We start from the raw sequence: 12,547 nt of genomic DNA, 5'->3' as shown, positions 1-12,547 counted from the left end.
CTGTCACGGCTCAGGCTCCCGAGAGCTTAGCTGTACAGATCCCTGTGTGCCGTGGGCCCAAAGAGGTTAGGGTGGATCTTATCTTCTTTATTGATTCTGTGATCTCCACGTACTAGCCCGAAAATTCCAAAAAAGGAGAACTAATTAAAAGTATTTTCTTTTTTATTTTCCTAGGTCCCTTTATATATAGCGCCGGCTGATACAATCTCAACTTAACTTTCCAACTAGCACAATCTTTATCTATGGAAATAATTAACTAACTTGATATGCAAGCGAACTGAAGATAAAACCTATCCCTAAGCAGATTTGGGACCCTCCCTGTTCCTGCTCCCACATAACAAAAACCCAGCAGGAACTTCAAGGTAGCCATTGCAAAGCGTAAATTCTACTCCCTCCATCCGAAAATACTTGTTGAAGAAATGGATCTATCTATACATATTTTAGTTCTAGATACATTCATCTTTGTTCATTTCTTCGACAAATATTTCCAGACGGTGGGAGTATGATATTAACATGCTAATGAGACAGTTGATTCAGTTGGTATCTGTGACTTGGGTCCTCGGTTTCACCCGCCTTCGTTTTGCACTCTTGGGGAGCGAGCTTCTTCTTCCTCCTCAGCTGAAAATAAAATGTTGAAACGGAATTAATGTTAGCAGGTGGCAGCAATGAAAATCTGTACCAAGTGGGATATTGACTAACTGAACAAACAGTTATAGAATTGGAAGATCGATGGTTATCACAGCAGATATGGAACACGGTACACAACACAAATCTAATTAAAGGAAACATAAAGATACAAAATGTTAGTTATTAGCTGACTTGTAACATCAACTCTAAAACAAGCACAAAGGAACTATTTATTTTGGTCAATGATGAAGACTTACAAGTAGGTGACTGAAGCCAATGAATATGAGACCAATGCCAAAAACATGAACCATGACATATAGCACAGTATGCTCCATTATATCTAAAAGTTGATACAAAACTACCTAGCTGAATCAATGCCGTAGTGCATACTTACAATTACTCTGGAACAAGCATCAAAGTTACTTTTTTCGCCATCAGTAACCTAGAATGCACAAGTTATAGTGTCCGTGGGGGCCAAGATGAATGCTAGGTTGTAAAAATTTATTTATGCTATGAGGTTCCATAACCCATAGCAAGCTTCAGACCACAGGAAAGCTCCAGCATCCATGGTATAGAAGAAACTTCAAATAGAATTCTGAATATATCTTATTTCACACGGAACTACAGAAATAAACAGTGCCGACATGATGTTGTCTGTACATGATCAAGAGTAATATATCCAAGCACACACCATTAACACCACAAAGCGTGGGAACACATGTATGTTCTCGGCTAATTAAGTCCTAAAAACACATGGAGAAGGAATGGGCAACCCAGGTAACTCAAACTGTTCCTTGACCATATCGTGATTTCTACACACGCCGCAAATGATAGCTTTTGAGTTTCAAAATTTACACGCACACACTCGTATCCATTCTCTACATGCATTACTTTTCTGGCCAAATTCCCTATAAGGATATGATGTGCCTAGCAGCCAAAAGTCCGCTCTACTGTATCTAGTTAGATGAGCGAGTGTGTGAGTGTAACCACCCATGGCATTATAGTACAATCGGTTTTATGAATTACAGTACTATATTTTTCCTTCTTTTTATTACAGAATTCGTCAGGTGTACATCCAGAGCAAAGCAACGTCTGCCAAAATTTGCTGATTCTGCTTCAGACATACGGCGACGGTATATATCTCATCTTCTCATGTCTACCCTTTTGTGAACTGTGATAGGTAAAAGAAGCTACTGCTACCCATGCCCTGTTTCACGAATGTCGTGTACTACGACAGCAGGAAAAGAAAGATAATGCGGTGAATCAGGTTATGATCTGTGTGGTCGTCTTTGAAACAGATGGACGGATGAAAGTAAAAAGTAGCTGCCGACTAGTATTTCAAACAGCAAGGGGGTCGAGGGTTGTATGGCCAAGGTTGTAGGCTTGTAGCTGCTGTGCTGATCATCCTTGGTTTCGAACTGAAATTCCGACACTAGTCACCGAGTTTGTACCAGGCGAATTGCCCAACAATGGTTAGTAATCAAGTTTGTTTTGGCGTAAAAATCCCCAATTTTCGCTCTCGTCCACAATCCTCTCCCATCCTCAATCCCCTTTCTACAAAGGTTGTTGTTTGATAGGCAGTGGTTGCTATATTCAGATAAGAATCTACTCATAAAAGAATTTTTTGGCTACAAAACTACCAAACCCATACACAAGACCTTGCATTTGGCAGAAACTACTCCCAAGATTTCTGGGATGATTAAGGTGTTAAAACCCAGCAGTAACTTCAAGGTAGCCAGAACCAAGCTTAAATTCTATGATATTAACACGCCAAGGAGACATTTGGTTCAGCTGGTGCATGTCACTTGGGTCGTCGCTTTCACTCGCCTTCATTTTGCACTCTTGGAAGCAAGCTTCTTCTTCTTCCTCAGCTGAAAATAAAATGTTGAAACAAGAGTTAACATTAGCGGCCGGCAACAATGGAATCTGTATTGAGTGGAACGTTGACTGATTGCATAAACTGTTATAGAATTGGCGATTTATCACAGCAAATGTGGAACACAGTATCCAATACAAATCTAATTGAAGGACACATAAAGTAAAAAAACTAAGCTGTAGAAGCAAGCTTCGTTAGCGTTTAGACTGATACAAAATGTTATTTAGCTGATTTGTCACATCAACTCCGAAACAAGCGTAGTGAAACTTCATTTTGATAGATGATAAAGAACAACAATACGTGACTGAAGCCAAAGAATATGGACAATATTATGGTGACCAAAGCCAGGAACATGAACCATGACATATAGCACCGTAAGCTCCATTATCCTCTATTCTTAAATAGCTACAACTAACTAGCTAATTTTCCTCTCCATGCAACAATGCCACATCATCAAGTCATGCATGGAGTTATAAGTTATTTTTTCCATTAATCTCTTAATGCAAAACATACCACCTCATGCATTATTATTTTTCCAGGGAATTAAATCATGTAAGAAAGTTTTATATTTGTTTTTGTTTTAATTTTGGTCTTCTACCACTTACCCATACATTTTTAACAAGGTTCCCGCTGCAACACGCGGGGCATCGTCTAGTATATCTAAAATTGATACAAAACTACCAGCTAACTCAATACCACAATGCAGACTTACAATAACTCTGGAACAAGCATTAATGATGTTGATGCTGGAAAACAAAATATGCACGAGACTATATGATGACTGTGTTATTCACTCAGCATTGACCTTTTGCTTCTTCTGATGCCCCTTTTTCTTCTTGGCTTCATGGCGCTCTCGCTTCAGACCCTTTATGTCTTTTGTTAAGGTCAATTTTGAAATCTTTCAGTAAAAAAAGTATGAAGCGGATTAGTATACCAATAGGTTAAATTTAAAATTCACAGGTATTTACAAAAAAAAATAGACACAAACCTTCTGGTCTGGAATGTAGATCATGCCCCGCTTGCCATCAATTACATCATTCGTCACATTTTTCACCTGCAAAAATGTTAATGTAGTTCAGAACATATACTGACATACAAGTTCTCAGTCACAAAATTAGAGCAGGACCTATAGTTGTTTACGGCCAATGACACCAGTCTGCAACTTAACCATCAGGATAAGAATATCTGATGAACAAAAGGCAGTTGTTCCATTGTAATTACCTTCTTAGCATGACCAGGAGTCCTCATAGCTAGCTTCTTTCTGTAGACTTTTAGCTGGACAATGTAAAAAATCCAAGGATTAACCATTTATAAGCTGGGTCGGGATGGTAAAAGCATGCAACTACTTTATAGCCAAACAGATATGCATTTGTATATACTTATAATGGTTTTTCTCTAGCATTAATTATGGATTTAGACTTCACTGGGTTATCTTACCAGACATATAAGAAAAATTAAAGCCGGCCCTGGATTAGATATATGGATAAAAAATAATAGCAAGTAGCAGTGGCGGAGCCAGAAACTGAATATAGAGGGGGCCAAAACATGTCATATAATGATAGAGGGGGCCAAATCACCTAAACTTAGCTAATTTTGTTTGATAAAGTAGCAGTGTAGCACTAGGTAAATTAACTGAAGTATTGTGATCAGATGTTAAAGTTCTTTTTTCAATCCACAGTCAACTATAAGAGCGGCAAAGTAATTTTCAGGTCAAAACCATACACCCAAGAATTCAGAAGTTAGTGTTTGAGGGGCTCAAGATGAATATTAGCCTGTAAAAAATTATGCTATGAGTGCTTCCATGGCAAGCTCCAGCATCCATGGACCATGGTATAAGAGAAACAGAATTCTGAATACATATCTTATTTCACACGAAAATACAGAGTAAAACAGTGCAAACATGGTGTCGTCTCTACATTAAGTCTCCAGGTGCAGCTGCGCTGTTCCTATTTACGGCAGTAGCACTTGTTCTTGCAGGAGGATGGTAAAACAGTGTGCTGAACATGGTCTTCACAGGGGGCATAGTCTTCACTAGTTCAGAGTGTATGAGATACTGGAAAGGTAACTGATGATGCAAGCGTAGCAGCTATCGAACAGCCAAACAAGGAATTCCTTTCAACTGATGTTCGGTAATTTTCAGTGTTGGTATCTGCTCTTTGTAATGCAGTACCACTGCTGATGGAATTGGACTGTAGGATGGGAGAGGGCTTGGCAGAAAAGAAGGGTGAAACTATTAGGAACAGTCAGTAAGTTCTCATGGTTGCCGATCCCTAGTAAAAAAATGAAATTTGGGAACCAAGCGCAGCTGAGGAAACAGTCGTCGTGAAAGGATTCCAGTGCGTACGCCAGGGCGCCGCCGCAACACACGGCCGCGCAAAAGAAAAGGCGTGGCGGAGCTCGGCGGTTGCGGTGCGTACGCCAGGGCGGCGTCGAAGCCGACCAACGCGCCGGCGCCTGGATCTGTGGTGGCATCCATGGCGGGACGGTGGCGAGAAACGGCTGGGGGAAGGGAGGGGAGGGGAGGGGAGAAAATACCTCCGGGGAGAAGGCACGGGGGAAGAAGGGCACGCCGGCGTCCTGGAGGCGGCTGCGGCGCGTCGGTCGCAGGAAAATAAGCCGCGCGTCCCTCGAGGGCTCAATCGGGACGTAATGTCGGATCGGGGCGGGCTGGCCCGGGGCAACCCGGTCCCGGTGTACCCGGAAAGGATGATATCTGAAATTTCTGTCCTGGCCCGGCCCGGCCTGCCAAACTAGGCCTGAGTGGGGGTGTTTCCATTGTTGCACCTAAAAATGTTTCCTTAAAAGCCATAAAAATGTTTTTTTTTTCATTATGCGAAGATTGATACAAGTTTGCCGTTTACTCCGTATATGTTTAGTCACTTCACATATCTTTTCTTTTGTATTTTTTTTGTCACCATACTTCTACACAAAGTTGCACTTGCCATGATCTAAAAACATGATGCACTTGAGCCATTAATTATGGGATGTTGAAAGCTACTCCCTCCGTTCCAAAATATAAGACATTTTAAATATTTCACTAGGAGACTACATACGAAGCAAAATGAGTGAATGTATACTCTAAAATATATCTATATACATCCGTATGTAGTTTATAGTGCAATCTCTAAAAGGTTTTATATTTAGGAACGAAGGAAGTATATTTACTAGTAGCTTATTGACATGAGCTGTCATTATGTACTTCTCTCCTTTTAGAAGCGATAACGATTCCGGTCTTAACCATTTTTTGACATGGGATGAGTGATCTAAGCGGTCTTAAATTAGTTTACACAGAAAGTACCATTTAGATGGTTGTAGAAATGTTCTTAGGGGAAGGAGTTTATGCTAACGTGTCAGAGACTCACAGTCGTGTCTTTGGAGTAATATATGTAGAGTCACATTGTTATAAAATATAAGATGTGGGTTTCAAAACTGGCCAAACGGGCCATGTTTGGCGGACCGGCACACGAGCACGACGAGACGGCACGCGATGGGCCAGACCCGGCATGGGCTAATTGTGTCTTGCCAGCCACGCAACACGCTTTGGGCCATTTCAGCACGCGGGCTAGCCCGACACGCCACACCAACTCACGTGCCCGCAGGTGGCACGACACGGCGCGTGGCATGACACGGTTGGCTCGCCTCGCCTCGATCGATGGGGGAGCGGGGGTCTGGCGGTCTGGCGCGTGCGGTCGACCATTGCGCCCTGCACGGGAGTGGGCCCCAGCGGGGAGCGGAGCTAGGAGCCTGGGAGAGATCCGTTGGGACCAGGTGGGGTGGGGTTTGGTAGGGATTAGGGTTTGGTTTGTTTGAAAAAATCCCTGTGTTTGAATTTTTTATCGCTGGAGGGAGAAATTTTTCCAAAAATGACAATTTTTTGTCGTAAATAGGGCTGCCTACCCCACATACTTCTCACACTCAAAGATGGATAAGAATAATGATCTTAGATTCACCCTCTCCAATTTCTGTCGTGGGGATATGGATTATAGCCTCTACCCTCTTCTTCCAATCCTCCACCCGAGCAACATGCATATATCGATCATCCCACTCTCGAACCCCATACCGATCCAACTACCGAAACCGAAGCTCGTACACATTCTAGTAGTGTGACCGGTTCCTCCACCACCATGGGGTCAAGGAAAAGTTCGTCGTAGAACCTCCGCGGTGTGGGATCGTTTCGGTGAAGAAATATCCGCGTTGGCTAGTGTCTAGGAGGTGAAGGCAAGGTGCAGCGGAAAATTATATATCGGAGAAGCCAAGGCATGAACCGTCCACCTGAAGAGACACGTGCATTCCCACGTCAGGAAGGAAGTAGAGACGAGATCAAGCTCGATAGCAGCAGTGCAAACTGAACTCAAGTTCAACCCTGATGGTACGGTAGATAATTTCACATACGATGCTAATGTCCAGAGAGAAGGTCTATGTCATCTTATTGCTTCTAATGATCTACCACTAGGCATGGTGAATCTGGGGGTTTCGTACAATATATTCAAACTTGTCATAATCCTAATTATAGATCATTTTCGAGACAAACTACAAGTAGGGATATTAAAAATTCCTACCTAACTACTAAAGTGCAAATAAAAGAAGAATTTTCTACATGCACTTTTTCAGTGTCATTAACATCTGCTATCTGGAGTGGTAGGGCAAATCAAGACTACATTATTGTGGTAGTTCATTATGTTAAGTAACTTTGGCATCTACAAAAAAGAGTCGTGGGATTTGAATTAATTGATGTATCACATAGTGTTGTAAACATTGTTGAAACTATACTCAAAGTTGTGAATGGTTTCAATCTTGCCAACAATGTTTCCTCGATAACTTTGGATAATGCTTCAGCAAGCACTTCAGTAATGAATACCCTGGCTCCTATATTCTCCATATATGTTGCATCCTTTTTAATGCATCAACGTTGTGCTTGCCATATCATTAATCTTATTGCTAAAGGTGCTCCAGATATATGTGAACCACACATTGAAGTCATACGCACTGCCATTTCTTATCTTTCGCATTCTAATCTACGACTTGCAAACTATAGGAGATATTGCATTGCTCTAGGCACAACTCCTCATAAGTTTAATTCACACATGGTTGTTGGATGGAACTCTACATATATAATGCTTAAGGCAGTTATCTTTTATTAATGCAAATTATGGGGTTGAACCTTTGATCACTCTTAATACTTGGCATGTTATTACAATATTGACTTCATTTCTTGAGTTGCTCTATGATGCAACAATTACTTTGTTCGGAGTTTATTATCCTACATCTCCTTTGATGGTGCATACTATATTAGAAATTGCTAGTCATGTTAAAGCATATGAATCAGATAGATTATTACTTAATGTTGTTGCTGACATGAAAACCAAGTATCTAAAATATTGAAAACAAATTGCTCTGTTGTATGCACTTGCATTTATCTTGGATCCTAGAGCTAAACTTAAAGGATATCGTAGTGCACTCAATTTACTATCTGCATCCCTAAGTTTAAATTATACCGATGACTTCAATACGGCTCGTGAAAAGCTTTATGAAGTTTTTGGTAAATATGAGCAAAAGTCTCACCACTCATTCCATTGTGAATCGAATTATTTCTAAACAATATTCGATACTTGTGTGGTATATACTACACAAAACTCGTGCGAAATATACAAAAATAGCTAAGTGCTTCATGCGCAGAGATAAATGGACTTTAGGAGTATGTTGCCATAGCTTTGAAACAGAAAATAAAATAACATAGAGTAAAAGTAGAATTCATTTTTTTTAAATAAAAAAAACCTTGGAAGAATTAAGGAATGAAACAGCAAACCGATGAATAGCAAAATCATTATTTTATTTTGAATATTTCATTTATCTGTTTTGCTAAGTCTCAGTCGTTTCAGACTTTGTTATGTCTCCGTCGATGTTGTATTCCGTTGAATTTATATAAAGATTTGTAAAAATATTTTTTTATACACTACAGTACTTGACTGAGACTTGGTTAAGTCACGGTCTCAGTTGACTGAGACATAACCACACATTTCATTTATTTGATTTGACTTCATGTACGAACGAAGCATACATCATCTTTTCAAGCCCTCACGAATTTCTTAAAGTCGGTGACGAAGTCATCGGCCAACCTCTTCTGCACGGCGTCGTCCACCAAGAAGTCCCTCCATTTATTAGTCCCTTGACCCTCCCATCCGTCCGCCATTGCCGTTTCCACGGCGTCGCTCACGTCCCGGCGCCCGAACCACCCGTCGCCGTCGCGCCGCGCCACCTCCGTCCCGACGCGGAGGTCACGCGCGAACAGCGCCGCGTTGAGGTACTGGTCGCCCTTCATCGGCAGCAGCACCAGCCGGCAGCCGGCCACGAGCCCCTCGACGACGGAGCTCAGCCCGGCGTGGTTCACGAAGCACCCCACGCTGCGGTGCCGCAGGATGTGCTGCTGCTGCACCCACCCCGTGTGCACCACGCCCCTGCCCTTGGTCCTCTCCTCGAACCCCGGCGGCGTGCGCTCCGCCAGCTCCGCCGTGGTGTCCGTGCCCTTGGGGAAGTTGAGCACGACGAGGAACGGCCGGTTGGTGGCCTCCAGGCCGAGGAGTAGCTCCGTCGCGGCGTCGGCCGGGAGGAATGTCTCGCTACCGAAGGAGGCGAACACGACGGCCTTGTCCGGGAAGGAGGAGAGCCACTTGGCCCACCGCTCCTCGAGCTCGCCCTGCGGCGGCTCCGGCACGACCGGGCCCGTGACGAGCACCGGCTTGCCGTGCTGGGCGGCAAGGTAGTCGATGTAGGGTCCTTCCATCTCGAAGCACGTCTTGATGACGATGGCGTCACTGGCCTGGATGCCGGCGAGGACGCGGTCGTACACGCACGGCTCACCGTGGAAGCTGGTGAACACGTAGCTGAAGTTGGCGGCCTGGTAGGCCGGCACGGTCGCGAGCGAAGAAGACGGCGGGAAGCCTGCGGGCGCCGACTTGAGGTCATGGTCACCGTCGCTGAGGCGGCGGGAGGGGACCATCAGGTAGGCGCCTGACACGGCGGAGAAGACCGAGAAGTGCAGCGCCTTGATGCCGAGCGGCGCCGCGAGCTCGGTGACCCACGGGGTGGCGAAGTCGAACAGCAGGGCGTCGGGGCGGAGCTCCGCGAGCAGGGCCGCCACCTGCGGCCTGGTCCCGTCGACGGCGACCTTGAGCAGCTCGGCGCCGTCCGCGGAGACCTCGGCCGTGCTCTCGGCGCCCTCGGGGAGCCCCGGCACGCGTTGTAGGCGCAGCGGGGCCACCGCCACCGCGGCGGCCGCCGGCCCCAGCATGGCCTCGACGCGGGGCACGTTGGCCGCAGCCGACAGCAGCGTGACCCTTACCCCGCCGCCGGCGACGAGCTTGCGCGCCAGCTGCACGAACGGGCTGATGTGTCCGAAGGCGAGGAAGGGGAACATCACGACGTGCATGCCGTCGGCTGCCATCCTCTCGGTCGAACACTGGATCGATGAGTTGGTGTCAGTCAGCCGTGTGTGGATCTGGTTTGCTTTGTGATTCTGGAATATGGAGCAGCTTTCGCTGGAGGTTTTGTTGACAAGATTGCAGCGGCTGCCACGTGCCTCGTGTAGTAATTGCAACCACCGACTACTCCCTCCGGTTTAGAAGACGTGCATGAAAATTCTCTAGAACCTATGTGGTTATTAATTGGCTGTGAAATGAGTTGAAAAATAACATTCACACTACGCATGCATATAGAAATAGTACTGTACAACATAATACTAATTAGCCGCTAGAAGTAAATGCAATGCGCCTTAAACCTTATGTGTTGTGGAAATGCAAGCAAACTTAACCGTGCCTTCTAAACCGTGACGGAGGTAGTATTTTTTTTAGGGGATTGTTCAACTACCTTGATACGTGCAACAGAGGTTATAACCTTGCACAAAATTTTCTCAGCCCCTCTAAAATATGAAAAATGATTGCCATCAGCCGACTGATAATTATGATGCATTCGTCGTCTCTATTGCGTACCACGCTTCCTCGTCGTAAAGATAGGTCTCAGCATCTGTTTCAGCAACAACCGTATAATTGCAAATCTTAACGGCGAACGACTATCGTGATGCGACGCGGCTTTGGTTTTTAGAATAATCATCTAACAAGTCTTCAATTGCAAAAATAAAATCTATAACAAGGCGTTATTATAGATTTAAAAAAAAATACGACAAGATTTTTGTTGCAAAAAGAAACTACAACGAGATGTATGTTACAGAAAATTCTGCAACAAAATGCATGTTATGAGAAATTTGTGCAACAAGGCATGTATATCTTTATCAAAATCTTGTAAACCATAATTTAACTTCATGTGCATTGGCTACATATAATAGACCATGAACATAAAAACTAAATAATAGATGATAACTTTTATGGCTATTTTCACAATAATATTTATTATAGGAACTAAATAATAGACAACACAAATTGTCATCCAAACCTTCAAATTCAGCCTAAATTATAATTAAGTCTTCCACAATGTTTGTTTCTAATAACCCCCGTCGGAGCAAATCCATTCCGTAGTTGGAGCGGGCTGAGCGCGGTTGGTGTCGGCGTGGGCGGAGGTGACCGCGGGGATGGGGTGGGGGGTAGGAGGAGAGGGGAACGGCGTCGCCGACGAGTTTCGGCCCACGATGGCTAACGTGGGAGAGGGGTGGGAGAAGGAGCTCACGGGGAAGGAGGAGCGGGGGCGGCGATGCTCGGGGAGGAGGGCGAGGAGGTCCGGCGACGGTCAGCGGGTTTGGGGACGGCTCCGAAGGCGATGACTATCTCTGGCAGCCCGGCAACGCCGTGGCGTGGGGGTTCCGACGCGGCGTCGGGGGAGGAAATGGGGAGGAAGATTGGAAGAGGGGAGAAGGCGCGGTTAAATACCCCACTCTCAAGTCTTGGTTGATGGCTGAGACCGAAACTAAAGCCTACATTTAATCCCGGCGTGAGTCATTAATAATCTCAAGTACTACCTTCGTCACAGTTTATAAGGCACGCACGTGTATCTAGGTCGTCAATTTGACTAATATAAAATATATTGTTTAATATAAAAATTATATCTTTAAAAAATAAAACATCTAATTTTTTTAATAATATATTTTTATAATACATGATTATCATTAAGTTGGTCAAATGTATGATTTAAATACACGTGCCGGATTTATAAACAGAAATGAAGGAAGTACTACAAAAATCATTATAGCACTTTAAAAAAAATGAAAGTGATGAGTATGAAGCGTCAAACGGACAAGAAGCTTTGATGGATGTATAGGCAGGGACGAGGGCAGTTAAGTTAAGGCTGCGGAAATGATTTGCGTACGACGATGCATGTCCGAAGCACGTACGACGATGCATCCGCATCGTGAGCTAGCTAACCCGCTGAAAGACATACGGCTTGATTTGATGGTCATACGTGGTTTGGATGAGAATCGTCGTACGTGTAGCACTGCTCGGAAGGCTGCTGTCGGCGTAACTCGCCAGTTGGCGAAGGCATACGTCACCTTAAAACTTCACCAAATTGTTAGATGAGGTGGTCTAGCTCTTTCATTTCAGCTGGCACGAGGTGGTCCAGCGCTTTCGTTTCAATGCAACCGTACTACCTTCCTCACGGTTTAGAAGTCACGGTTAAGTTTACGTGCATTTCCACAACACACAAGGTTTAAGACGCATTGCATTTACTCATAGTATCTAATTAGTACTTCATTGTATTACTTCTATATGCATACATAGTGTGAATGCCATTTTTCAACTCATTTTACAGCCAATCAATAATAACCTAGGTTCTAAAGAATTTCCATGCACGTCTTCTAAACCGTGACGGAGGGAGTACTACTAACTCCCTCATGTCACTGTGACACAGTCGCGTCGTTTCAATGCAACCTAGTACTGCTACTAAAAGCATGGTTAACACTACCCCCTCCATTCCCTTATACAAGACCATTATAGAAAATACATTTTGCATCTATATAAAGGCCACCAACAGTAATCGAGATAACATTAATGATGTTTCCTCATACTAGCAACTTGTTTAATAATTGCATGCATTTATTCA

At 44.1% G+C, this 12,547-nt stretch overlaps 2 protein-coding genes across 2 annotated transcripts; both read right to left on the bottom strand.

Annotated features, from left to right (window-relative positions):
• Positions 1–2,196: 2,196 nt before the first annotated feature.
• Positions 2,197–5,157, bottom strand: LOC123429358 (ribosome production factor 2 homolog). Its single transcript, XM_045113403.1, has 5 exons — positions 5,039–5,157; positions 3,725–3,778; positions 3,492–3,557; positions 3,309–3,401; positions 2,197–2,498 (listed from the first exon to the last, which is right to left on the bottom strand). The coding sequence occupies exons 2-5, from the start codon at positions 3,749–3,751 to the stop codon at positions 2,457–2,459; spliced, it is 228 nt and encodes a 75-aa protein (XP_044969338.1). The 5' UTR covers positions 3,752–3,778; positions 5,039–5,157; the 3' UTR covers positions 2,197–2,456.
• A 3,305-nt stretch (positions 5,158–8,462) lies between these two features.
• On the bottom strand, positions 8,463–10,015 carry LOC123429357 (anthocyanidin-3-O-glucoside rhamnosyltransferase-like). Its single transcript, XM_045113402.1, has one exon. It carries the CDS (start codon positions 9,942–9,944, stop codon positions 8,571–8,573), a length of 1,374 nt encoding a protein of 457 aa, XP_044969337.1. The 5' UTR covers positions 9,945–10,015; the 3' UTR covers positions 8,463–8,570.
• Positions 10,016–12,547: the final 2,532 nt, after the last annotated feature.

This window comes from Hordeum vulgare, chromosome 2H (genome assembly GCF_904849725.1).
Source record: "Hordeum vulgare subsp. vulgare chromosome 2H, MorexV3_pseudomolecules_assembly, whole genome shotgun sequence".
In the NCBI taxonomy this organism is placed as follows: Eukaryota; Viridiplantae; Streptophyta; class Magnoliopsida; order Poales; family Poaceae; genus Hordeum; species Hordeum vulgare.
The sequence above is the reverse complement of the archived record's forward strand: the minus strand, read 5'-3'. Positions and strand labels throughout refer to the sequence as shown.